Source organism: Tigriopus californicus, chromosome 1, assembly GCF_007210705.1.
Source record: "Tigriopus californicus strain San Diego chromosome 1, Tcal_SD_v2.1, whole genome shotgun sequence".
Lineage (NCBI taxonomy): Eukaryota > Metazoa > Arthropoda > Copepoda > Harpacticoida > Harpacticidae > Tigriopus > Tigriopus californicus.
Window position 1 is genome coordinate 12,534,501 of NC_081440.1, and position 27,084 is coordinate 12,561,584.

Consider the following 27,084-nt stretch of genomic DNA (forward strand, 5'->3'; position numbering starts at 1 on the left):
TAAGTAGATGGGAGTTTCCATCCGCTGGACAAGCCCTGGGCTCATCTCAATAATATCCCACAAGATGACTTGATAATATACATTCCAAGTTGTTGTTGCTGCTGTTGCTGGCGTCCACTTGCCTATTTTTATCAAGATATCGTCGCCCGCTGCTGTTGGCGGGTTTGTATCAGTAACAATCTCGTCTCATCCACCTTGAACGATCTCGCTTAGTTCTACGTACACAGAAATCAAAGACATCCACCATCACTAGCGTCAGTCAAGAAGCAGCCCATGAAGCTGTTCACTCCCCTAGAGGAGGCAATTAAAGTGGTTGGGATCTTTTTAGGCTGAACGAAGGGCGCGGTCGGTGCCCAAGGACGCTCCCAATAATACGCAAGGACGTCTACACAGCAGGAGTAGATACTGGGTGAAACAGATTCCTTCAAAGACGTTTGAAATTTCATCCAGTGTGTCAAGACTTGATATCGGGTCCTTCTAACAATCGAGATGATTAGAAAGACTGTACTTAAAGCAATAATACGAAACACATTATCCAGTGCTACGTATCCAGAGACGTCCCGGTTTATATTCATCGCTTGGCAGAAACATGTAAGCAGGTTGTGTGCTTCCATGGGATGCGTACTACCAATTGTGAGATGCCGTTCATGAGATGCCCAATCTATGGTTGGTTTTGGTTGGTGGGTAGGTTTGTTGGTTGCTTGGTTGGTTGGTTGGTTGGTTGGAAGGAAGGTAGGACGAGTACAATCGTCTTGAGAAGACTAGTGCAGCGCACAAGGTACGGTAATGCTCACTTGGGGAAAAATAGGGCCCTTACCTTCAACCAGAACACCCCTACGATCGCATGGCATGGCCAAGGACATCGAATTCGGAGGTGGGTTTGGAGTTCAATGCTATTGAACGTCTTTGAGATCACAACCATCAAGATCTTAATGAGGGTGATTATTCTTTTAGAGCTTTGGCTTCCTGGAGAGTGTGATATCAGATATGAAATGAACTGCTTTGATTTACAGTACAAGTAAAACCGCATATTCCGATTTTAGTATTTGGTATTGATGGCGACGCTACAAAGCTACAAAGTTCGGTTATATAATGAACACAAAGACTACGATACCAGATCTTGAAACTTGTCAAACTGGATTGAACCCTTTTGGGAAACTTTTTCTCGTTCACCATACCGTAAATTGAACATGGGAGGCGGGCCTTGGCCTGAGCAACAACCAATGGTTGCCAGGCTGATCTAGGGTGTGGATTTCAATCTCCATTCACAACCATCTCACGTCTGGGTAACCAAACTCCTCAGACACTCAAGCTACTGAATCCCGTGCACTATTTCGTACACAGAACGTGCACCAAGTAGCTCTCTTGGCTCATGAACCCCTCATCAGAAGAATACAATGTGCTCATATGCTTGTCGAGAAGGCCCATCCGTCATCCCCGACAACAGTGGTCAATTGAAATAACTTGAATATGTTCATGGGTTACGCCGGACCCCGAGCTCCACTACCCCTCCCATAACAGCACTACCAAAGAACCAAGCAACCAAGCCACGTCTGCATACTTGACAAGGGCAGGGCACCCAAGTACAATGCCCCACAATGCATTAGTTGGGCTTCGAATCCACTGAGGAATTCCGTTTAACGCTCCAGTGATTGATGGATTCGGAGTTCAAAAGACTCTCAGATCAAGGATTTGGAATAAGGTGTTTGTCTTGGCATCACATGCATGGCGGCATCAAGTACTTGATTGATTAAGGAGTAGGTGTTGTACGGTCTTCACAAGACTCCTGTTCGTTTCTCAAGCTTCAAATGCCTAGTGAGCTTGTGCAGCAGTGCACATGAAACAAGCATTGGGTTTTGTGCCAAGTGTGCAATGTTAACCATGATGTTTGGCGTGGAAACTAGGGAAACAGTGGTGCCAGTTCAATGAGAAGATTTTGGGCCGAAATCAATCTTGAGAGCCATGATGCAATGATGACGGTGCCGAAAGGGTTTTTACACCTTTATTTGAAGCTAGCCCATTTCCTATACAAACCGCACTCATTGGAAATGACGTAATCCGAGTCATGATTGGGAGTGCGTATCCCAATGTGTATAGTATAATGGCATTTCTTGGTAATTAGATGGAACATCCCGCATCATCTTACCATCTTACCTGTACATCTTACAGTACATGTTAGGGCGCACATGTCTTAGAACAAAGTGAGTCCCCCTCGGTCGAGTGTGCTGCTATTGTGAATGCAACCTTATCTTCAAATTCTCATCAGCATGGGGGCTCTCCTTCGCCGATATAGGAGTACGAGTGTTTTGATAGTTTGATATCATATTCCCAAAGTGTACACGCCCGCTTTATTAATGGCTCTTGAGGATGACTAATTCACGTAATTATGGCAATGTATCGGTAGATCAGAGGGCAATCCACCTCTCAACAAAGTGACAAGCACAATCTTGGCTTTTCATTGCCATGAATGACCGGTTCAGCACGAGTCAGGTCATCCTGGTCATCCTGGCCCTTCCTGGCCTATCAGCAAAATCGCCCTTGGCAACACTGATAGAGGCATTATCAAGAATCCTAACTTTTTAGTTGCACTTTGCGGTTGACGACGTGACATAAAATCCCCTCGCGGTGATGAAATAAGGCCAACAAGCAAGACTTACGTCCACAAACTCGCAGCAAATGTGAATCCGAAGCTCTGAAGAGCTGAGACGGTATCCTCCCTAGTCATCACCTTCTGCGCCTCTACGAAACTACGCACACTACGTAAATGGTTCAAAATGTCACCATATGTAGGTTGAACACTCTTCAACGTGTACGTATGTATTCAAGCTCACAAAACCAATTTGCATTCGATTTCTCTGAGCCAAAAGGCCGACGCCGAGATTCCTCTATGCTCCAGTTTGGCTAAAAGAGGCCTCCTGCTGGTGAGTGTACACCACATGCCTCGATACCATGCACATGTAAAGATAGATGGTAACGGCCAAAGCTTGAAGGGTTCCCATTCAGTTCATTGGCGTGATAGCCAATTGCGGTAACGGCTCTTTGTTCTCACTTCAAATCGTTGCACTCTATGACAAATGTAAAATTTCATTACCCAACCACGTGGGAGGGGCAGCTAGGGATGGTGGCTGGCTTGCTGGGTTCATGAATATGCCTCGAGTTGCCCTGCCCTGTCTTGTTCTCTGAGTCTTGAGAGGAAGGAGTGGTTGTTGACCTTTACGCTTCAAAGGACAAAACTAATTCAAATGCGAAGAACTAGAAAAAGAATGTGTCCATGACACATCGAGAGGATTGGAGCCAAGGCTTTGCAACTTGAAATGCACTTCTATCCATGTTTTGGTCTGATATGGGAATCGCTCTGATCTTTCGTCTCATTCATTTCGGACTCGGAACAAATGTACAAACTACCAGCGAAGGACAGTCCAGATTTTCACACTGATGATCAGCTGATCAAGCCGATAGTATTAGCCAGGTTCCCAAGGGTCTCATTATGGTTGATAGCTGTAATCCACATTTCAATCACCAAAAAACAACCAAATTAGTTCGCCGTTGCTGTTGTCGAAAAAGAAGAAGAGACTCTGTGGTCGTCAATGACAAGAACACCTTCATTTCATGTTGTGATAAGGGACTCTACATACGAGGATGCGGAAGATCCCCGCGTCCATAACGGAAGCGTGTGTCATTCTGAAAATATCAATGCCACAAAAATCAAATCATGACGAGATCGAGTTCATCAACTCGGCATTGTTCGTCAGCTAATAAACTCAAGATGCTTCCCTGAACATTTCCAAGCAAGCCGAGTTCCTCAAGCAACTCCTCTCCTTCTTCACATTGACACTTTACAAGAGAGATGGTCTTTGGGTGGTTTCTGAGACCCATCTGACAGTGACTGAATAAAAACAAAAAGCCCAACTCGTTTTGAGGGTCTCTGAAGCGGAAAATGAGGACATTCAGAAAGGAACTTGGACCAACAACCAACCAGCCACAAGCGCGGGTATTGTGTAATATCAAGATCAAAGAGCTTCTATTCTCTATCCATAGTGAATTGGCTTCAGATTAAGAGTGAAATAGAAGCATAAATCCGACCATAGTCTAGCTGTAATCTCGAAGTGTGGACAATTCATGATCCATGGGGTGTCCGATCGATATCAAGAACCTTTCATCCAAGATGCAAACGTTTCCATCTCAAGACTCTATATATCTGGATCTGTACTTATGTATATCCAGATGAGACTGCAAATCAAGGATGAGACACCCAGTACAAAATGACCACGAGATCGATCGATCGTTCGAAGTCCTAAAACCAAAACCATTCCTGCGATCCTTGGGATAATGCCTTGAAGAGATAGTAGGTGTTTCGTAACCAAGGCAGACTTGCGCCCCAGCTAAATTGATTTTCACAACTTCATCTCAAGTGATGTCTAATGGTTGAGAAGCTAAAAGATTTTGACTACAAAACATGAGAGCACTAATGACAAGCCTGAACCAATCGCTGAACTCAAAGTCGAATTCTCTCGGATTTCAAGGGAAGATTGCGATATTACTTCTTGGGTATCTAGTAGAAGACCTCATTCACCTACATTTTTGGTGATGTTTACCCTCAGAGTTAAATCTACTCCTAGTAGTATTACAATTATTTCGTAAGAGTCAAGTCCTAAGAGGATTATTTATTGCACTTGCCAAGCGAGTTTTGAGATAGAGGGGAAAAGTTGTGCCAGAGACGAATAGGTTGCATTTCAATTGGACTTCTTGTGATGCAGTTTCCAAAGTTGCTCTCCAGGCGAGCTGGTCATGTCAGATAGGGGGAATAGTTTCACAATCATGGCCATTTTATTTATCATCTTCAAGCTAATTGAGATGAACCAGGATGGACAGCGAGAAAGTTGTCATTCTGTCTCGCTCGGACCTTTTATCTAGTTTCACTTTCGACTTCTTTTCGGTTGCGAGACAACCTGACGTCCTAGACTCGTTCGAGCACGCCACATCGACCACTGTACGAGTTAGTTTGTACTCGACACTCACTCCCTAATAGACAACCATCGTGAGTATCAGCGTGGCATGTAATAATTCCGCTCCTCTGATGAAATACGTATTCACATCACCTTTACAATTGCTTTGCTCTTGGCGGGTTAGCAAGAGCTGATACTTGAATTAGCCAAAGACAATTTCTTTCCGACCAAGGCTCTGCCATTTGACCATGCTCCTATGACTTGGTTAACTCAGCCACTTTGCGACAAGACTCATTGATGGCGAAAGGCTTCAACAGGACCGTGCTTACCGGAACTAGAACTGGCCAAGAGCTGCTTACTCAGCTGTTGTTGTTTGGCTGCCTGAATACGTAAATCAGCTGTCAAATGGATGTGGCATTGTTCACATCTCAATGACGAACTCGTTCATCATTACCAACATCATCATGGCCAATCCCAGTTCCAAAAAGCAGACACTTCAAACTGAACGCAATGATGATGATGGTGATGATGATGGCGATGGCATTTACTATAGTACTGTGTATGCACTCGAATCGGGCGAGCGGCTTCAACTCATTCGCTGGAATGAAATAATCCACCAAAGGCGGAAGTGATTGGCAATGCCCGAGAAATCGATTTCAAACCAATGTGACAATTTGGTGACGCTTCCAGCATTCCATGAAGAGTTTGTTTATCAATTGAAGAGCGGCAGCAATTCCTTTTAAGTTTAGCAAAAGGTTGTCTTCGGTATTTTGTGTTGAAATGCGGCTTTGTCCACATTCAAATATTACGCGAGCTCGATAGGGTACATACGAGGCAACTGTAGAAATGGTTTCTGCGACTTTTTGTGAACACCTTATACGCAGAGTGTGATCCATCTTATCTTTCCTTTCATTGCTTCACAGTGAATGAAGTTTGGCCTGTTTAATTAAGGTCTGAGCAAATCCCCGAGATGAGACAGGTAGGTATGAAGTTATTCTTTTATCTTTCACTCGTCATAGCATCAGATCAAAATGTACAAAGACTACATACATGTAAGTCTGAAACCTTTTGTTGGGCCCAAAATCTTGACAAATGAGGAACACAAGAAGGCGTTGCTCACTTGAAACTCAAAGTTCCTTCCAATGAGCCAGCTAAAAGTTGGAAGCCACCGACGTCTTGCCAAGGATGAAGCTAACCTATGTACAGTCCCTCCATCCAACTGGTCGGATCTGAGTGCAAGCCAGAATACCATTTATATGATCTGATAGAGGAAGAAACCACCGTCTTACCGTCTTCCCTATCCTGTACGGAATCTTCAAGGAACCGAAAACTTCCTTCCGCAGTTGACATAAAAACCTTTTTTTCGAGTCTCATTTTACCGGACGATCATCCTGTGGTGCCAATTGGCAATTATCTCTATTGTGCGACCAATCGTCGTGAAACTGTGTAATGGGTTGGGCTTTCAGAGCTCTTTCCAAGCCCCTTTTGGCTGGTCTCAAGCACCCAAGAAGAGTCTAGCAAGAGTCACACATCCTGGAATTTGAGGGTTGGGTCCAGCGGGAGATTGGCCTGTTGGAGTGGCTGTTGTTACAATCAAGGAAGCTTTTGTGAAAAATGGCGTGGCCCTAATTTATTGTGCTCGAGTTCACGACTGGTTGCGGATGTTAGACCAACACAGATCTGGACTACTCAGCCAGTCAGCACTCACCAACGCATCCCAATGGTTCGTGTCCGTAATTAGATCATCATAGATGGTTGCACTAACTGTAATGTTTAGATAAATACCTATGGAGGAACGTAAGGGTCCTCTTTGAAAATGGAGACCTTGGCAGGCATGTGGAAGACGAAGAGAACCTTATTGAAACTGAGTTCTGAGTTCATGAGCGATAGATCATCGAACTAATCGCCTTGATGGCAACGTCGGGATTGAAATTGGAAATATTTAGGGACTTTCAAAGGATGAGACAGGCTGTGAGTGTGGGAGATCCTTGGATCCTCGGCTGAATGAAATGATGATGCCAGAACTCATTCTTCAGTCGACGCACATGTGAGCAACCTGCTTCCAAAACCATCAATTCAGTTCATGCACTGCTGTACAGCAACCTGCTTCCAAAACCATCAATTCAGTTCATGCAAAGATAATCTCCTCGCTTTTCTGTTCTTTCTGAATGGTTGTGATGGTTTGACATTGAACAGGCGTTGGTTCTTGGTTGGTAGGTTAGCTAGCTGAATGGTTGGTTGTTGACTGGCTGGCTGGTTGGTTGGCAGGCTAGAGCCTCCCCCCGAGTTTGGGAAATGGATGAAAATCTCGGAGCCATGAGGGGGAAAAAGAGGAACCGATTTGTTGGTGTTATCAATTAAGATGGAAGCTCAAGATTGAGATGAATATCACTGGTTTCTCAATGTTTTCCGGGAAGCTGAGTGGTGTTAGTCTAACTAACATATATTCAATCAATGTTCAACCTTCAGGTTGGTCCATCGCATCCTCCCCTTCACCCGCCGATTAATGGAAGTCAGGGTGACTCAGCGCTTCGACAATTGAGTTTTCGGAGAAGTGCTGGAAAAGTTGCCTTGATTCTTCATTTCGGTCCCAAAATCTATTCAGATAGTCATCCAAGACGGAATTTCGATCCGAGGGAGGGATTTGCATCGCAAATATCCTCCCGATCACGGCCAAAAGCAGGAAGTTCGGATTTCTCGGCAATGTATGGACCAAGAGATCCCAAGACCACATTGGAAGAGACGTCTTGCTCGGCATCTTATTGTGTCTCAAATGAGATGGACGGTAGTTTATGTCCTAAGGTTACGACTAGTCTGAGGATCAACCCGAGTTCACAAAACACGACGGTGAATTGAGAATATGCCAACAAAAGATCAGGGGGAATTATGCAAATTCCTTGGGCGCTGGTCCCTTATAATAGGGAACCCTCGAAAAACGAGTCGCGTTCAAAGTTTCCTCAGATGCTCATAGTCCACCTCACTCACACACTAAGAAGGGCTAATTTACATCCAAACTGAAAAAAACAGGAATGAATTCCTGAAATCCCTTGAACTTTGTCATCTTTGCATTCACCAACATTCAATTTTGTTGTCGACATTTTTTTTCTTTCCGGAAATGCGCAGAAAAGCGTTGGGAGACTTAACATTGATTTACTTGCATAATTTCTCAGGAAAAAGGTACACAGCTGGGTCGTTTGGCACCAAGACCTTGAAGTGGGATATTATTTGGTGGTGGTGGCGAGGGTGACCTCCAAGTATAGCTCAAATTTGGCCACCAGCTCTTAGCCCAAATGCCTTTTGAGCGGAGCCGGTGCCAGGGAGATGAGATAAATCTTTCCCTTCCCACGTAACTATGATGAACAAGACAGTCTTTAATTAGAGTAGCATTCAATTATGCTTATTTGAGGCTATCGAATAGGCACCACTCCATGAAACAATGGCAACAACCCGTAAACAACACAATGAAATGAGATATCAATCATGTCTTCCCTGAGAAGGGCTCCGATTCCAGCGAAGGATGCCAACCAACGCCCTTTTCATGTACAGTTTCAAGAATAGCAAACGATACCCTTTGGTTCGCACATGCCATGAAATATAAGATATTGGCTTTTATATGAGCCTTATAAGTTTCCGTTGGCTTTCTAGCGAAAAATGAGAAGACTGGAACGCAGTACAGAGGGTGGCTAAATCTTCAGTAGTGCCAAACTCAGAAATTCAAGGACATCAGGAAGGTTTCGTTAAGGATTCAGATTTGATGTGTTCTTACACTTTGTGCTCACTTCCTCTGGGCCAGAGTATATCTCAACAATGGCAAGTAGGATGACAATGGTTTCATTAAAAGTGCTCTCAACTAATTTACCGCCATTCCACTTGATGGTGACCCTGGCCTTAATTCGGTTGCATTGCACCAGACCGCTTTTTTTTTCATTTCCACCATAGAAGTTTTCCGGACCGCCTCATTTGCGTAGTTCATTGGATTTTTCTTGTCAAATCCAACCAACAATGGCACGTTAATTATCCGCCTCAACCATTTGAAGCATGACCTTTTTGTCTTTGTGCTTCTTGTCTCCATTCACGTAATCTACCACGTGCACCAGGGAGCTAGTTAGCGCCCTTTATCTGATCCTAATATTTCACGGGCCACTGCATGTCAACAAAACCAATGGTTCCCTCCCTGTCTGACACGAGCAAATCTGAAGGTTTATTGCTAACAGCGGACATAGATCACGCGTGGAATAAAAGTCAAGTGAGAAGTCGCCCAGGAATTTGCTTTGGATTGCATCACGGTTCGTGACCAGTCACCCAGAGTGTGGGTCCGGAAAGTGTGTGTCCAGACCACATGAATGGAATAACATACAACAAGCACACACCAAGGGAGTCTGGAGCGTGACTTGGAACAAGTCTCAGCGCCGTATTAGTCTTATCATTACTACCGAGATTAAATGGCATTTCAATTTAATCAAACCCGGGGTACGGCCAACAAAACAATAAGCTCTAAAATCTCGTCTGTGGCAAGGTAGTTAGTTGTACTATAAGATTGGCGGATAATTTTAACACTTTGCACGGCAGATCGCTCTCAGTGGGAACTCTTCTGGATTGCTATGGAATAATATTTCAATATCTCACCCCAATCTAGAGCGTTTTTGGTCAGGTGCATGGCGGAACTCTAGGAATCTCGTTACCGCAATCCATGTCGAATGCAGCTCCTCACTTCCTTGTGGCCAAAGCAAAGGGAATACATATCTTAAGATTGGGAATTCGTTTGTATTTTGATTTCCTGGTCTTTGTCTATTACTTTGTTACCCCCCAGTCCAGTTCTTCTTTCTATCAGTGATGGAATGAGTTGACGCATTGCACGAGAAACTAGTGAGCAAAGGTAATTTCCACGTGATGGAGTGGGAGGCAATCAGCCAGGCATGATATCGATCTCGTCTAACTTCACGCGGTGATGGGTCATTGTTGACCGACTCCGGACGACATGTGGGCAATGCTGGCAATGTTGGCTCGGGGTCAATCGGTCATGGCAAAATCACAGTTGTTTTCTACTGAAGCGTGCCCTGGGACATGTCGTTGCAAGCCTTACTCAGCCAACCATCAACCCCTCTCTGTCCACCTTTGTTTTTTGTCCGATTGCGTTTGACTTGGCTGGTTAGACGGTCGGTTGTTCACAGTTGGGTCGATCTACGCCTTGGTCGAGAAACGAAGCCATCAAGTAAGTGTATGTAGTGTATGTGAGGCAAGACAGGTCTTCAATCTTGATTACTTCACCAAGATCCCTTCGGAATGGAGCAGTCCCACTTTGGGGAAATTGCACTTCTCGGTTTCGATTGTATGGGGTACTTTGGCAACTTTGCGGAGCTTGGGGAAAAAAATCTCGCTCCGACAAATCGGACGATTTTTATGCCGATTCCTCTCGGATTGGAATTGGAGAGAAAAGGGCATTGGAAAAGGAATTGCACTACGTATATACTGGTTATACAATACATTAGAGCGAACCAAAGATGACGGGTGGGTTGTGAATCACTGCCAAAAAAGGATGTTTCTCGAGAAAAGGAGCTGCCAGCCTTCACAACGATTAGTTCAAGTTGGGGATGGCATCCAACTCTAGAGGAGTCTTGGCTTACAGATCACTCGGCAATGCAAATTGAGGGCCACTTTCTGATTTGTTGTCCGCCAGAATTTCTGACATTCCCACCCAAAAAATCACCCTGTCAAGTCCGCTGTGGGAGGTTGGGAAGGCGACCGATTGACGAGCTGAAGGGTTGGTTGTCAGTTAAGAGATTATACCAAAGACATGACCCCATAGGAGATTGGCATTCCAAGTCAGGTTGTAAACAAGCCCTCTTCAAAACAAATTCCCCTGGTAGGTTGATTCCAAAGCGACTAGCCAGCCAATTGCTCGAGCTCAAAGTCGGGCTTAATGTGCTTTTTCCTATTACGGAGTATCTTAAGTACCCAGGGAAATATCTGCCACAGGGTGACCGGCCAGGCAAAGTGTTGAAATGTCAGTCAAAAATCATGCTGGAAGAGATAGTAATAATCCACTCAGACAGTCACGCCATATTTTTTTAACGTGTAATCGTAATTACTACTAAGTAGCTTCCTTGAAGCACCCTGTCCGTTTTTCTTGATGTATGATCTGAACCTTCTGAAAATAGGCACATACCCATGAATCCTCCTTGGCCTGCCTACTCTCGATGTGACGGAATGGATCCATTTTCTATGATGAAGATGTCAGTCGAGAGAGAGAGAGAGAGGAGTGGGAGAGAATGGGAGATAGAAAGAAAGAAAGAGAAATGTCTCAAGAAAGTCAGAGGAAGAGGGGAGAAGCTTCAAAAACACATCCGAATCGGATGGAAAAAACAGTTCGGCGGGGTAATGGAACGGAAAATGAGCCCGATTGCTGTCCATTACACAAATTGCATGGAGTTAATCGGACGTCTCAGGGACAACTTCTGCTATGGCGCGTCTCTGCTCGGTTATGACCTCTGGTCGTTGTGTTGATTTAGTACATTTCACAATCCAAAAGAGCGGCACTTGTTTCAATTGACCGAGTTCACTCGAGAACACGATCATATTAATCAGGTTACTCCTCCTGGTCACCTATCGTTTCGTTGACACGGTGTCCAGGCCATTTCCCCCCATCAGTGAGTGCCATTAAATGCTCATTTGTGCCCTTAAAGGAATGGTAGCTCAATTTGGTCTAGATAGGTTACCGTGCCGAACTTCTCGAGTCCTTGATCATTGACATTGGAGCCAACTTTCTCCATTCGCCACCCCCAAGAATTTCAAGCACGATGGATGGAATGCTCGTGTGTGTGCGTGTGTTTGAAAGAGGTTTCAGTCTTGAGGACGCTCTTTGAAGGGCTTCTCAATGATCAAAGTGGTGTTAACTGGTGCATTGTGCGTGCGTGTCAGATGATTCATCAACGCTTGCCAAGTGTGGGCCATTTATTTCCATGAGGCTACATGTCATCTGACAAGGCCTTGGCGTCTTCACCCCAAAGCATTCGAAGCAAAAATGTCCAAACGAGAGTCATCATTGTCATTTTTGTTGTTTTAATTCATGCCTTTAGCACTTATCAGATGCATTCGGCCCTGTGAAGCTGGGCCGACCTCTCCATCAAATGGGCCTCTCATAAAAAAGGCATTCCGTAATGTGGAGGAAGTGCGAGAACTTGACAAAAATCCAACGGCACTTATCAGTTACTTGATCTTCCATGTGCAAACATTGGCTTTTAAGGCAGGTTTTTGGGAATATTTCCAGTGACCTTCATGCACATTTAAGTATCATTCAGATCCCAATCATTCACACTTCCACACATATTGTGGCCGGTAAGAAATATCATGGGATGACAGGCTTGAAACAGCATCAATCTCGACATCACGAGCCTGTCTCTAGGAGCCCAACAAAAAGCATATTTCCACTCACACCTCGGTTCATAATAATGGTAATGTCTAAAAAACCAACCAACGGTAGCCAGTAGCGTATACTGTTCTGTAATGCACTGCGTGCGTGTGGGGCTAATCCGGGTGACTTTAGGGAATTGGCCGGAGATTTCATGCTATGAATCAGCATCTTTTGTTTGAAGTGAGGATCAAGCACGACGATGGGCTTTCTGGGGTCTTAGAACTCGACGAATGAACGAGCGTGACAGGCCGGACCAAGATTTGCATATCTGATTATTGAGGCCAATTGAGACATGGTCGCTGTCGTCGTCGTTGTAGTTGTTTTTTGATTCCTTTGGCCTAGCCCTTGCTTGGCTCAATGAGGAAGTAATGATTCCAATCCTTTATGAATCAACAGGAATAACGTGGTCGAGATTGTCTTACCTGAAATCAAGAGAGATATAAACCGTCAAGAAACATTCGAGCAACTTCCGTGTGTCTCGTTAAAAGCATTGCACATTGTTGGCTTCACCCTAAGCGTACAAGTTAATTCCAAGAGGTTAGTTATTCCCGAATGAAAAATTCTTTTTTTCTTCGATCATCCTCAATTTGAGCGAACGAGAAAGTTACTTTTCCCATTGGATACTGGAAGTAGTGATGCTGGCATCGGTTTTCATTAGGTCACGTCTTATTTCCCCAAGAAAGTTTTTCAATCTGTTTTGTTTCTCTCTAGACGATGATAGCTTTATTAGTGCTCAAATGCATCCTCATCACCACCCGAAAAAGGCTACTCAAAGCTCCAACAACCCAAGTCTTGGCAATGGTATTCACCATTTGACCTTGGATGTCAGACGGTAGAAATGGAGACCGAGCTTCAGTTCTCTTTCTTTCATTTTGGTGTGGCCACCGATCACATTTCCAACCATGCCAAACTGGGACCTCTTTGGGAGGGACAAGGGTTCCAGGCCAAACATTCAAATTTGTGCGATGATCACCTCATCATCCGACGGATATTTAGCTTCAAAATGGTACCACGACGTAATCCGGAGTTTCAAATTCGAAAGTGATTGGACAAGGGCTCCTTTTTCCCAGAGGCTAGAACGAGTGATTGAAGCCAGCCGAGATCATGGGTGTGACTTCATGGATGTTCTCGTCAGAAAATGTCAAGATTTGCTGTCGACCACTTCTTCTACGTTTGTTCTCAATCCCATGCAAGAGTCACACACACTCTTTTGACTTGGCAACCAAGGTCAGTTCACGCCATATTTTTCCCACTTTTCTTCCTGGGACACAAGTGGTGGAATCACATTTTCCACGTTTAGCTATCCATAGATTCTCATAGATGGGTCGGATCGTTCGAGGCCTACATAGAGCGTTGTCAAATCTCGGCGGTGAGGCCCTTCGTATCCGGTAAATCCATGAAGATAGCGATGGGCAAACCTGCCACCCACAGCAACTTTTCTCATAATTTAGGAGCCATAGGAGGGGGAAAAAGTGTCTTCGAGAATCTTTCCGGAAACGAGGCGACCATTGTGCCATTAGAAAATCGCCCATTACAAATCTGACACGGTGCGCGTACAACTCACGACACGTTTACAAAAGACGAAGACGACTCAGACGACAACACCAGCATTGCCACCAACAACACCAACAACGCCAACAACAACTGCAATGCAAGAGGGTTCTCCCGAACAAATAAACAAACAAACAAACAACCGACAATTTGTGGCCATATTTTGCTGCACATTACATACGGACTGAGCGTGAAGCTCATACACAATACCCCGTGTGTTTGTGAAGGCATGTTTCTCAACCTATTGCACATGCTGCACATTTGCATTTGATCATTCAATTCAAATCCAGTCCTCCCCACCTTGAAGCCAAAGAAAGGTTGTTGAGGGCCGCTCAATCCATCAATCCATCAATGAATGGGGTCGGGCCATCAAGTCAAGCAAAGGCCAGGAATAATGTGAGCGAAGTCAGGTGAAGCTTGAAAGAAATCAATCCTTTCTTGGGCAGCCTCAAGTTGATCCCGATCAAGAGGACATGAATGGGGAAGCCGGTTTTCCGTCATGAATCACGAGGAGTGCCTTCCTTGCCTCCCCTTTCATTCGAAATCCGACCACTTTAGAAATATGCATGTAGGTATGTTCAAAGGCGGCCTTGAGTCGTCAAGAACCAGTCAGTGGGATTTAGTACGTATATTGTACGTACTGTACATACTGACACAGTAGATAGAAGCCTTCTGATGTTCATGGAACAATGCATAGAGCACGACGACTGACGGCGAGTGCACGTATGTATACCGCCTATTTCGCGCCCAACCCCGTTTGAGATATGAATTTCATTATGGCAATGAACTTCTCGCAAAGGTCAACCGTATTGAAAACCTTCGGAAGCATGCAAGCACGCTAATCTGCATTTCGGGTTCGTTAGGATGCAAAGCAAATCGTGAACCGATCATGGGCCCAAATGATTGTTCGTCCGAATCGTTCTGAAACGACGACAACTTTGAATTGGCCTCGCGGCCACTGATATGCTGTACATATATAGTACTATACGTACGAATACACTGGTATGATTATATCGGGGTGTGAATGTGGGAGCCGACCGATGAAATGTCAATAAACATCCGAAAAATTAAGACATTTCCAAGCAGCATTGTTCCGATGCTTATTTCCTCGAATTAGAAATTGTGTTGCTCCGGTTCAAGTTCACTTCCTCTTTCCTGAACGCCTTTTGTTCTCGATTCCACTGTCTTTGAAAAAGGAACCAACACCGGATCATGAGTGAATGGACTATTGATTATTTTCAGGGCCTTTCCATATGCAGGCCTGCTCCTACTTTTCTACTTTGGGCAATATTGTAAGAACATTGATTATCGTACATACATTGCATGCATTCTGCTCCTGCCAAGGCGGTCAGAGGAAGCATCCGATCCTGGCATGGTTTTTGTCTTCTTGATCTGGTTGCTTGTTCGGCTGTAACAAGAATTGGCAGGGGCTCATCTTCATACGATGAGCCTCATCTCGAGAAGAAATCATGGTCAGTCTAATGCCAAGGAAGGTTCGTGTGGAGTGACTGGACTCCAATTCATTAGGGCACTCTTCGGATGAAACATGGGGAGCAGAGAGTGATGCCAGAGACTGCGCCAGAAAATAAGAATGGAAGAAAGAAGAAGATGAATCTACTTACTCATTGCCAGTCAGTCGACTATCCGACAAAAGATCAACCAAGAGGAGGTTCATCCTTTTTCTTTTCTTTTCCCTTCCCCAATTCCTATTCCAATTCCAGTTTCCAGCTGAAACAAGACGACCGCCAGGTTGGTTTAACTTTGAAATTGATCAGCTGCTAACTGAAGCTCGGGTGCGACCTTGGACGGATTTCAGACTGTCAGGCTGCTTCTGCTTGAGGCTCTGCTACGTGAAGAAGCTGCTCCCACTTCTGATGATCATGATGAAGCTTCGAAACGACTGAAGACACACTCCCCCTGGTCTTGAATGAACTTTTGGCAAGGTACAGAAACAGAAATTCAATGAGTCAATCCGAGATATCCGGCCATTCGACGAAATTGGACCAAAGGATGGCGACGAACCTCGCGTGGTTTGCCAACCAACCACCAACCAACCATTCATACAAGGTCTGTTGTTAATAGAATTGACTACCAACCAGGAGGAGGACATCTTCGACTGAACTTCAAACTTTGTTCCAACAACAAAACGATTGGGATTGTCTTGAGCCTGCGGATGAGGTTTCTTAGATACGCCAGGTTCCGTGGCCAAAAACACGAGATCCAAGCCAGCAGGTATGGCTAGATGACGTGGTTTCGATTAGCGATCAACCAAATACCAAAGCAAATGCATCGGATCGAGGGTTAACAGAGCCGAATATTTGGGCAACACTCCTGAACAGGAAAACGGCCCAAAACGAGGCGACTTTTTGTCACATAGGAAAAGCCCCAGGGCGATCAATTAAAAACAGGCCCCAAAAGAAGTGGTGGAATAGGAAGTGACCTACTCGTAGAAACCGAGGCACATCCATGCCATGGCATAGTCCATAATACCTAATTGGTCCTCCTTGTTGTGGCGGTTGTGCAATCCTATCTCTCAGAGATAGAAACCCGACCGAGGCTCATGGTTTCAAAGCATGCCAAACAAATACATGAGGTTCCCATGGCAAAAAATAGTGGCGAACTAAGATTGTTCAGCCCCCCCCTGGTCACTTCGGAGAAATTCCTCCCCAAGGGAAGAATTCCCTTGAATTTTTTTTGAGAGATCCTTAAGAAATGGAGTGCTCACTCTTTTTTCCCCCGATGGTTTCTCAGGCTCGGTTGGCCTCTTTGCTCTTGTAAACAGTCTTCAGCCTTCAGCCAGAATCCCCCATTCTCAAGAACGAGGTTAAGAGGCTCAAGTAGCATTAGTAATATCTAGGTTTTGTTCAAGTTGACCAACATTGATATCAATTGCATCGTCATCATCATCATCGTCGTCGTCGTCATAAAAAAGGAGACCCTCCTTCTAAGACGAGGAAGCTGCCAACGATGATTTGTAATCGACCTTGTTCAGTTCCTCACTTCCTGATTTTCTGGATCGTCATAGGCTTTTGCATTTCTGTATCCAATGCGGTCTGCGAAGGACGCGACCGACGGCGCTTAGTGACCTAAATTCGATGTGTGATGCCTGTCATTTTTATTTAAGAAATGTAGAGTACTTATTCTTGCGAGTCGCCCGCCAACAAAGCCTCTTTTATTCGGGTTAAAGCCGAAATAAGGGTTATCTTGCATTAGCTACTACTAATCTACTCTACCATATGGTGAAGGCCAACAAGAGACTATCCCATCTGAAATGTACAACCTTTCATGAGTGCCTCTCAAGCCATCCTCTTCATTGACATGGATGGTCCTTATTCAGTTAGCGCTTCCACGATCAACGTCTGTTTCCATCATCGTAGTCTTCCAACACTCCATGTTGAGTTCCGAGGGAGAAGAGGAGCATAGTAAATATATACAAAGCACTTCTGAGATGTATTCGTTTCCAATATGCGTCTGTCATGGCCAGGGGTGGAGAAATGCTTTCAGCCTTTAATGCTTAGTACATGGCCATGATGTCCAAGGCTATTCATTGGATGCCTTATGCTTGAGCCAGCTCAAGATATCAAAGGGTTAGATGCATCTGGCCCTGGGGGCCCCAATATTTGTTCATACGTTTAGTCAACAGCTAGAAGATTAAATGCTGCTGATGCCCATAAAGACCTAACCCGAAGACTTTCATACCAAAGTCAAGGGGGATTAATTTGTCGTCCAATCTCTATCTGTCGAGTTGATCCTAACACAAACTGTGCTAATCCTCTGTGGCTGGTCATTACATACAATGGGGCCAAACCGATCCTGGATAAGTGAGCCCTCTGTGTGATATCAAAGGATCCTTTCTTCACAGAGGCGACACTAAAGGCGGCCTTTTGTCAGCCTCGCTAGGAGAGAAAACTTGTGAAATGTATGTAAATCCCCTTATCAAGTATGCATGGCTACATCAAGGTTGTTCCACCTTTCAAAGGTTCCATGTAACTACATGAAGCATAGGATGAGCCCTCCTACCTCATCCGTTCTCATTCTCTCGTCAACATAAAGGCTGGAATTTTGCACTTCAAAGCGAAGATGTGAGTTAGCAAGCGCATGTGCAAAAGCTCCCATTGGACAATATCTAGAAAGAGCGGAAATATCTTGGAAATATCTAAACATGACCTCGAATGGAACGGTGTTAAACTCTCGGCCTCGCTCTCTGGCTTGGTTTTTATTTGCATAGATATTGGAAAAGTCTAAAAGCAATGGGCTCAGAGAGAGAGGGAGAGAGAGGACAATAAGTGCTCCCTTTAGGATGAAATCGGGGAGTGGAAACAAAATTTGACAAAGTCCCATTTCCATGGGAAAAGAGGGGAAGGGGGACTCGATTGGCCCAAAGTAGGATCGATGAATCCTTTCACGTACTATGAGGGCAGGAAGTTGAGCTGAACCCACGTACAGCATTGCCAATCGAGCTAATGAACAACCTACCAACTCCTTGATGCCAATGATTTAATGGGCTTCTGAAAAATGACTGAAGCTCGCTCGGAGATCACCAGGAGAAAGAAAAGGACTTTGTAATTAAGTCGTAAATATTTACAGTTTAATCGTCCTCGCAGAGACAATTAAGCATTGCAAGCTCAAGGAGACCATGAGGAATGTGGCCCGATCTCCCTTCTCACAAATATTAGTTAGTACAACAACGACTACCATCATCATGACAAATTACAGCCTTCTCGATCTGGATGAAGCGAGGTCAAATGATTTTCGTGCCAAGGTCCCTTCAAAAGGGTCAATCGCAATGAATGTCATTCGCATTACTCACGATGAGCTATATAACATTCTAAATTCCTAAATGAGCCTTTGTATTTTGAGAATCATCAATATTGGGTTCCTGGCTCGAAAGTACCTTTCAGAATTTGAATAGAAACGTCATGACCTCAACGGACCCAGTGAACGTTTGTTTAACGTTCATTAAGGGTGCTTGCACAATTGATGTTTTCGCTTGAGATGTTGAATACTTAACGAGCCTAGCCACATTGTGCTCGTGTTGTAAAATGTTTTCTAAGAGCCATGCTGCAAGATCCATCCGTTTAACATTTAGACTTAGTTTTCGTTTCTCTCGTTGTGTGTGTGTGACTGGTAGCCCGAGGTCTCCGCACTAAATTATGGATATAAATGAGGCAATTCAACACCCTAAGTGCAAACATAATTACTACTCCTTGAGTATCTGGTAGCCTTGACAACCTCCTTGAACCGCCACCAACAGCAACAACAACAACAACAGCGAGTAACAACAACAAGAAACGAAGAGAAGCCTCAATATATGTGCCCAATGACAAGTTGATCTATGGTTGTTCATTATCCGAGCTAAAAACCATTGGGACCACGAGAGTTTGTGGCCCATTTCGCGTTCCGAATGAATGGGCTTTGGCCCTGAGATGCTCTCGAACCTACAAATTGTCACCTTCAAGGCCGTAGACACTTCGTGTTCCCCACTTTCCTCATGTGGAGGAGACCTTTCTATTATGCCAAAAATATCGCCGGCGCTTTTCCATTAGTTTTTTCCAAGGCATTAAGCAAGGGATCGGAGCCAAGGGGACAATATCCACCAATGTTCCAAGCCACTCCCCGAGGACCTGGCAGGCTCTGGCAGGCTCTGGCGCGACAAAGGGTCCCTATCCAAAGGATCCGCCATTTCCTAATGCTAATAAATCCATGGCTTTATAAGATGCATTTATCTTCCTGGACTCCAGTAAAAGAGAGGGAAGGAGAGAGGCTGGAAAAGATTGGGGACTGACTCATCCCTTCCCACTTCCCACGACCAAAATCCCGTACTACATTAGTGATAAGATATTGCCGTTTCATGAAGTGAATGGCTGGTTTAGAGCTTCCAAATCCGTGTCTGGAGACCTGGAAAAGGCTTCATAAAAAGGCGGCTCTCTCTCTTTCTCTCTTAAGGTGGAATCAGGATCGAGTATTGGAGCGTGGATTCACATCTATCTTGTTGTCTTTCCAATTTTGCTTTCAAAGAAATCTGGGAACAGCAACGAATCGCTCGATCTCGTTTTTGCTTCGGCTCTTGAGCTCAGATTCTCGTTCACCTAATGCTTTTTCATAAAACACAAAAAAGGCGAAGAAGACCTCTCTTGATAAATGGAACCCAGCTGAGCATTTTGGGGCAATTCTTTCAACAAACACACACACACACACACATGCACACACACACACCATAGCAAGCACTACTGTAGAGTCGTTTTCGGCCTAACCGGGAATGTCCCAATCGCGTTGATGGTTCCGCTTAAGTTTTAATGGCCAGCCCATTTGGGCCGATGGACTCCTTTCAGGCCCCGGAAAAGTTGTCGGGCTGTTGGTCTTTTACAAAAGTAAGACAATTAAGACTCTTCCGGACATTGTGCAGCACTCATTAGTGTCTCTCCAGGGCCCTATTTTTAGTCTCATTTCCATGTTGGGGGCCACAAAAGGTCAACCAAGCGTGCAAAAAGACCAACTTTCCCGCAATTCACCCAAACCATGGAAAGTTGCTGCATTGGCCCAATCTTCAACTTTCAACTTCTAGCCTCCTCCAACTCCCTCATAGCTTCTCAATATCTCTGCCAGGGCTGTCAAAGTAATGCAGTAAGTAAAGCACTGTTTTCAGAACCATGGCTCCTAATCTTCGGAGCCTTTTCGAATCTGACTTTTTTTTGTAGGAGGAGCAAGAGCAGAAGACTTTGGACGGCCTTCAAGTCTTAAACTAAGACAGAGAAACCTACTAAGGAGGAAGAGGAGAGGAAAAAAGATAGGAATGCTCCCCTTTCTTATGAAGGACTGAGAAAGTCAAAAACTCGCGTTCTGGCGCAAGATGCCACCCGCGAGAAATGTTGGCCTTCGTTTTAAATCTTGGAGATTTCGGAAACTTCCAACCCACCCTTTTTAGAGGCTCTGACATCAACATTTCTAACATTCATTGGAACCCCTGGAAACTTTCGTAAAAGGCTTATTGAGGAGTCTTTGAGTGACTTGAGTCAGTCCAATTCTAAATTGACAATGCAACGTCAAATCTAATATCAAAAGAGCAAACTTTTTGGATGACTCAAGGTGAATCGCCATCAAAAACAAGATGAGAGGATCAAGGAGGACTCGAGCCCTTCGAAACAAATCATATAAGCCTTTGTGGTTGATCAATCCTTTGGATGACATAACACTTATTGAAGGGCTGAGAATGCCATCCATCGTGGGGCCAATTGTAACATGACAGATTGACTAACTCAAGATGACGAGTGTGTTAGAAAGGCCACACCCAAGACCATTATTGGAATGGCTGGAGAGTGTCATCATTTGTCCATCCCGTCGACTCCGCTTGTCCGTTTGACGTTTTGCAAATGAAGTTGCACACTTTTTCGGCCAAAGCCCTCTAATCCTTTATTGAAAGAAACCAAACAAACCTAGGCACAGAATTGGCGGAACACCTCTGTGCACTCTCGCGTTTCATTCGAGTTTGGGAATGGTTCCACCTCAAAAAGACCTCTTTTTCAACCCAACTTTCTTTCTTGCCTGGCTTCTACCATCCATCTATCCATTTGCCCGTTCATTTGTCCGGTGTTGAAATTTTATGAAAGCATTCACGTCAGATTTCTCGCGCCACTCTCAATTGACGGACTACATATGGTCAGCATTTCGGGGCCCTTTCACCCGAGCCTTTGGCGTCCAGTCACAAGGCGAACTCAAAAGTCAAAATCTCATATGATGGTCTTACCGTTCTTCCCACTGGCTTCGGGCTTAGCACTGACTTCAGCCTTGCTCACTTTGCGGACTCGGGCCAATTTGACCACGTCGTTATCCGACGAGGATATCGTCGAGTCCTCCACGTTTTTGTTCGTGGCGCTCGAGGTTGGCACTATTCGGGTTCGGATGATCTTTTTGCGTTGGCGTCTGGCTTCCGAGGTTTTGACCGCCGTGATTGGCACCCGTTTACGAGTCACCAGAACCCGCGGAATCAGCACGGGCGGATTTTCCGTGTTTGGCGTGGGATCGCCATCTTCGGCCACACAAATCACTAACGATATTAAACTGATCAGCTCAACTATGAGCAACAGTCTGGACCACCAACGAGTTGACGGCATTTTGGCACCTTCTTGTGTTTTATTTGTACAAATTGATCTGCGAACTAAGCAACTGGCGACTCTAAAACAGAGCCATAATGGAAAACCAAAGAGAACTACAACCCATGGATCTTGGTTCCAAAGTCACATCGTCATCCCGGTGGCTGGCACACACAAACCTGTTTCATGATCCAGATTTAGAGTCACACTTGTGTCGCGAGGAGAGGTTTGCTCACTAATAGGTGCTAGCCCAATGCTCACAGGAGGATATCCCCGTCCATAAATTCCGACGAATTTCGTCAAATTCTTTAGTCGTGTTGACTGACTGACTGACTGGCACTCCAAACTTCACCGCTTCCTGTTCAAGAGACTTGGACGTTTCTCGTCTCAACCACGTCGTCTCCAGTTTGACACTGAGAATGGTTTAGCCGGTGTTTTCCTGCGCCTCCTCGGAATGGAAATATCTCGAGCCCGCCTGTGCCTTCCTCCATCATATACCCCCACATACTACCATCCATGCAGTGCTTGTTCGTGCAGTCGATTCCTTCTAGTGCCCGCTTGTACGTACGTATGTATGTACAATAGATACGCCCGTACCTTCAAGCACTACCACCGGCACTTTTGCTTGGCCACCATTGCCTTCAACCATCGAGACCGAGGAACGGCTTCTTCGACTTCTCTTCTTTCATCTATTTTTGTAAAGAATGCCAAGAGCTACACGTCGGGCGCAAGAAGAACAGCAACCCAACGGCCCCGTCCACGTCCAACTTCCAAAGCCTCCGCTTCTCTCTTTGGTTCTCTCTCTCTCTCATTGGATGTGCAAGCTTGGCGAGTCGGCTTAACGCCAGCCTCGCTGTTGAGCGGGCGACCAAGCGAGGACAGAGCTCTGAGGAAGCGCGCGCGTGGTTTGGATGGAGGACGTGAACCATCGTGGATGGAGGCCTGGGATCTGTTCAACTGAATTGGATGTCCTGAAACTCTTCTGATCTTGGCTTTGCTTTAGAAAGATGTGCGTATGTACCATGTACCACTACTACTACCACTCAAGTAGAATAGAAGATTGTAAAAAAGAGGAAGAAGGGGACGACTATAATACCAATGGGTAGAGGAGAAGGAAAATAGAAACCAGGGAGACCAACGACCAACCTGCCAACAGACTGCCTGACTCACTCACGCCCTGACTAGTTCAATCGACTGACGCCAAATTTGGGGAAAGGAACGTGAGTCGCTTTGATATTGAGAGGAATGTAAATACGCCTGGATTTGCGTATCCTGGATGAATTGAAGAGTAATAATTTGGATGAAATCAACATTTGAGTGTAAATTTGGTAGTGAAACGCATTCATGCAGACAGTTTTGTACTAGACATGTGTTGGAAAATCATCAGAACAAATCGAATTCTAGCTCAAAACTCCTGGTTGGGTCTGATGACTAAACCTTGCCTCATTTTCAGATGGTAGCAATTTCTGGTTCTATGAAATAATCATGACAGAAGATCTGTAGAAATTCATGCAAAACATGGTCTTTTGGTTACGTAAGCATAAGCACACTTCAAATGAGGACCCATTTGCATTTCTGGAAATCATAATCACCTCCTGGTATGTACATCTGGTCATTTGAATACTTTCAAAGCCTTTTTGAACCTTCCAATTGAGAACGTGCCAAAAGGTGCTAGAGAAGGACTACAATAAATCCGACTTCTTGTGAAGGCAGTACAAACTCAATACTTGTACTTCATGTTATCATTAGGGCTGCTAAAAAAATTGCACTGAAATTGTATTAAAGACAAGAGGAAAATATACGGTAATTGAATGTTGTACCTTACGGGTATAAATACTGCCTTTAAAACCATCCGCATTCCACTGAATCATTCAAAACCTGGCTTATATTTTACATCAAGGTAGCCAAATTGAATCGACCGAACTAAGCCGGTTACTAAATAAATCCTTTTTAGGCCGTGCAAACCATGTTTGTCTTGGCGTGATTTTAAACACTATAATGCCACAAATAAAGCAAATGGGTTAACAACTATCACATTCACTGTTCTGAGGTAACATAGGTCTGAGAATATCCAGGGGAGGGAAGTCCCTTTTCAGTTCTTTCATTGCCTTGATATTTTGGTCATATACTAGAACATTGAGAGATGTAATTTTAAAAAGTTGTGCTAAAAAATTGGATAATCAAGTGATGAAATTGTGCTGATGATGTGAAAAAGTGAGACGCAAAGTAAAAAAATGACTTGTACAAATGTGGAAAGAGCTTATGAGGGGAATTGGAAAACAAAAAGGAAAATAAATCGATCATATCCCAAAATTATAGTTGTACAAAATGATGCAATTAATGCAAATTCAACAAAAAATGGCGGAAAATTGGAAATAGTAGGTTTTAATCAACCCTAGTCATCAAAAAGACATTTTTCGGAGATCTGACAACTTCAAAGAAACCGCAAAGAGTTACGATATCGACCAAGAAATCTGGTTCTTGTCTTCTCATTTCCCACCAAATGGTTACGTTTTCCGGTATCGGACCGATAATCTTGAAAATCACCACAAACTTTTAAATGCAACATACCGATGATTTCCTACCCATCACTTAGGCCCTATTCAGCTTTGGATGCAGTCGCAGTTTTCACTGCTCTTCCAAAGCATGGTCGTCCTTTAGTAATGGGATCGAATCCCACGCCCAATCTGTGAAAAGACACCAACCAAGGATGATAAAGCAGACCCTTCCAGCAAATACCTTGCTAGCTACATGGTACATGTAGATGGATAAACACTCCTTAAAGCAAGATGCACATGAACTTTAGTGGCGGTGGTGGTCGTCGAAGTTGTGATGGTGGTAGTGGTAAGGATGATGATCATGATGATGATGATCATGCCAGGCATCTTGGGAGGCGACTCCATGATTCAGGCAATCCAACTGAGGATGTGAGGTGACCTTGTTCGTCAACAGCGGTGATCACAGGCCAAGATAGTATTGATAATACGCTTTGAGTTCCCAAACTGACAATGGGTTGACAGCTCCTTTAAGGCACTTTTTCTGGTTGAGAACTTACTTCAATGCACGTGGACGTTGTTCTTTTGGACTGTATGTATGACCAAATGATCTTGGCAAAAAGCTGCTCATCTATGATTGAAAATGGAATATGGTTCAATGATATTTTAATTCTGCCAAGACCCAAATCAATGCGAACGGCATTCTTCAAAAGAATTTTCCGAACCACTACCAGCATGAGGTATGTATCGCTTGAACACCTTCTTCGTTATCAAGGAGAAATATCTATGAATAATTGGTTTCTCTTGCAACTGTTGATCGATTCTTCGCTTTGAAGATGAAAGAAAGTTTACGCCTGAAGCCATTTATACTTGAGAGAAAATCATCTTGTTTGTGTGGAAAATCTTCGCACCATGTTGTATGAAATGTGACTAAATTGTCTTAAATGTCCCATTCAGTGTGGAACCAAGACATTTTTAAGACCTCTATCTTACAGAGGAAGGATAACAATTCATGATAGTATTGCTATGTCGAGAGCTACCGTTAATGTCACCTGCAAACCACTCCATGACAAGAGGTTGCGTTGATTTCAAAACCTAAGTAACGACGGTTAAATTGAGAGGTTGATGTTTGCGTAAACCGACATTCCGCGACAAATCTCCGGCCCTAACTTCACAGAATTTGCCTCTCAAAATATTTTACTACCCGCCGACAAATTTTGACTTTAAATATATTGTTGACCCTCGGAAATTGGTGCACTTCCTGACATTACAACTTGCAGGTTTATTAAACTCTTGACCCAAACCTCATGAGCATTATCACGGAAGCTTGACAAATTCCTTGATAGGAACGACAAATATGGTTAAGCTCACATGTTAGATTCAAATTCCTATCAAATTTAATCGATAATCGGTTATTGAAACGTGGAATGGATTTTATTTCCTTCCTTAAGGCATTACACGTCTTTTTGCTTTAACTTCGAGTATGAATAAGCGAAGTTGTGTTTCCCTCCTTTCAATGCCAAAACACGGATTACAAATACAATTTTCTCCAGTTAACCAAAAAAGTGGTTTTCCAGTAGCTTTTAGTTAAGTTTATTGAGTTGTGTTTTCTCATGTAATTGTTGTAAAGTATATTGAAGATGATAAATCATCTTCAATAATTAATGTTTCAATCTCCTCTTTTTCCAGTAATTTCGCAAAAGAATACCTTTCGTCAAGGTAGCTCAAATCAAGTAAAAAAATGCGAGGTTTTCACATTTGCATGTCTCGCAAATTGGATTCTAATGAGTTGCATGTGCAAGGTTGCCGCAATATGGTAGACACCATCGCCACTTGTTAATTTTTGGAATCGAATGATTTCAAGGCAGATCATTTGCTATTTCCAATTCGCTGAAGCTTCCTCATTCATCAATACGTGAATGTCAATCATTTTTTCTAATAAGGGTCTTACCTGAAACGGAAAAAATACATGTTAGAAAAATATCCACCGCAAAATTGTTCCGCAAGAGAGGTTCTCTCTTGGACAGTTTTAAACGCTATTTTGGTAAAAATGTGGAACTCATTTTCGAACTGATTTTATTGTTAGCAAAGTTTTTATGCCCACATAATCTCAACTCGACCATAGTCAGAGGCTATACGATATGGCCCAACTGAAATCGACTCTGCCCATTGCTTAAAACTCGTTCCCTAAGCCAAATTAAAACTGACAGGAGAAAATTTAGCCCTTGCCGTTTTTAATTTGATGGATCTAGATTGCCTTAAAATAAAAATCCGCGTCCCGGATGCTAACTCCTAATCTGATTGAAACCCCTTGGATTAGCGACCTCCTAAATATTACCGACCCTTCAGTCATTTGGCTTGGCATGGACAATAATCTACTATTCCGGTTTAAGTCTAATCCTGTCCACTTCAGTTAGAGAGAATAACTTAAGGAAAACATTTTACATTTATCAGGTAAATCGGATTGAAAAAGCAATCACACTGCCACTTGGTGTGTCCATTTCTTCTTCTTCTTCTTATCAGATCCATCCCATTCTCGTATGGAAACTTCATTGCTTTGAATAATTTTCGATGTGACGCTTTTCTCTTTC

General features: G+C 44.0%; 1 protein-coding gene across 4 annotated transcripts in view; it reads right to left on the minus strand.

The window, feature by feature from the left end:
• Positions 1 to 27,084, minus strand: part of LOC131877447 (uncharacterized) — a 52,026-nt gene that overhangs the window by 11,829 nt on the left and 13,113 nt on the right. For 3 of the 4 annotated variants that reach the window (XM_059223146.1, XM_059223122.1, XM_059223130.1), the window contains exon 1: positions 21,653 to 23,230. The exons of the other annotated variant lie outside the window; for it this stretch is intronic. In XM_059223146.1, the coding sequence (XP_059079129.1) occupies positions 21,653 to 22,019 (367 nt within the window). In that variant the 5' untranslated portion in view covers positions 22,020 to 23,230. Of the gene's footprint in view, positions 1 to 21,652; positions 23,231 to 27,084 lie in introns of those variants that run through there. 4 annotated transcript variants of the gene reach the window in all.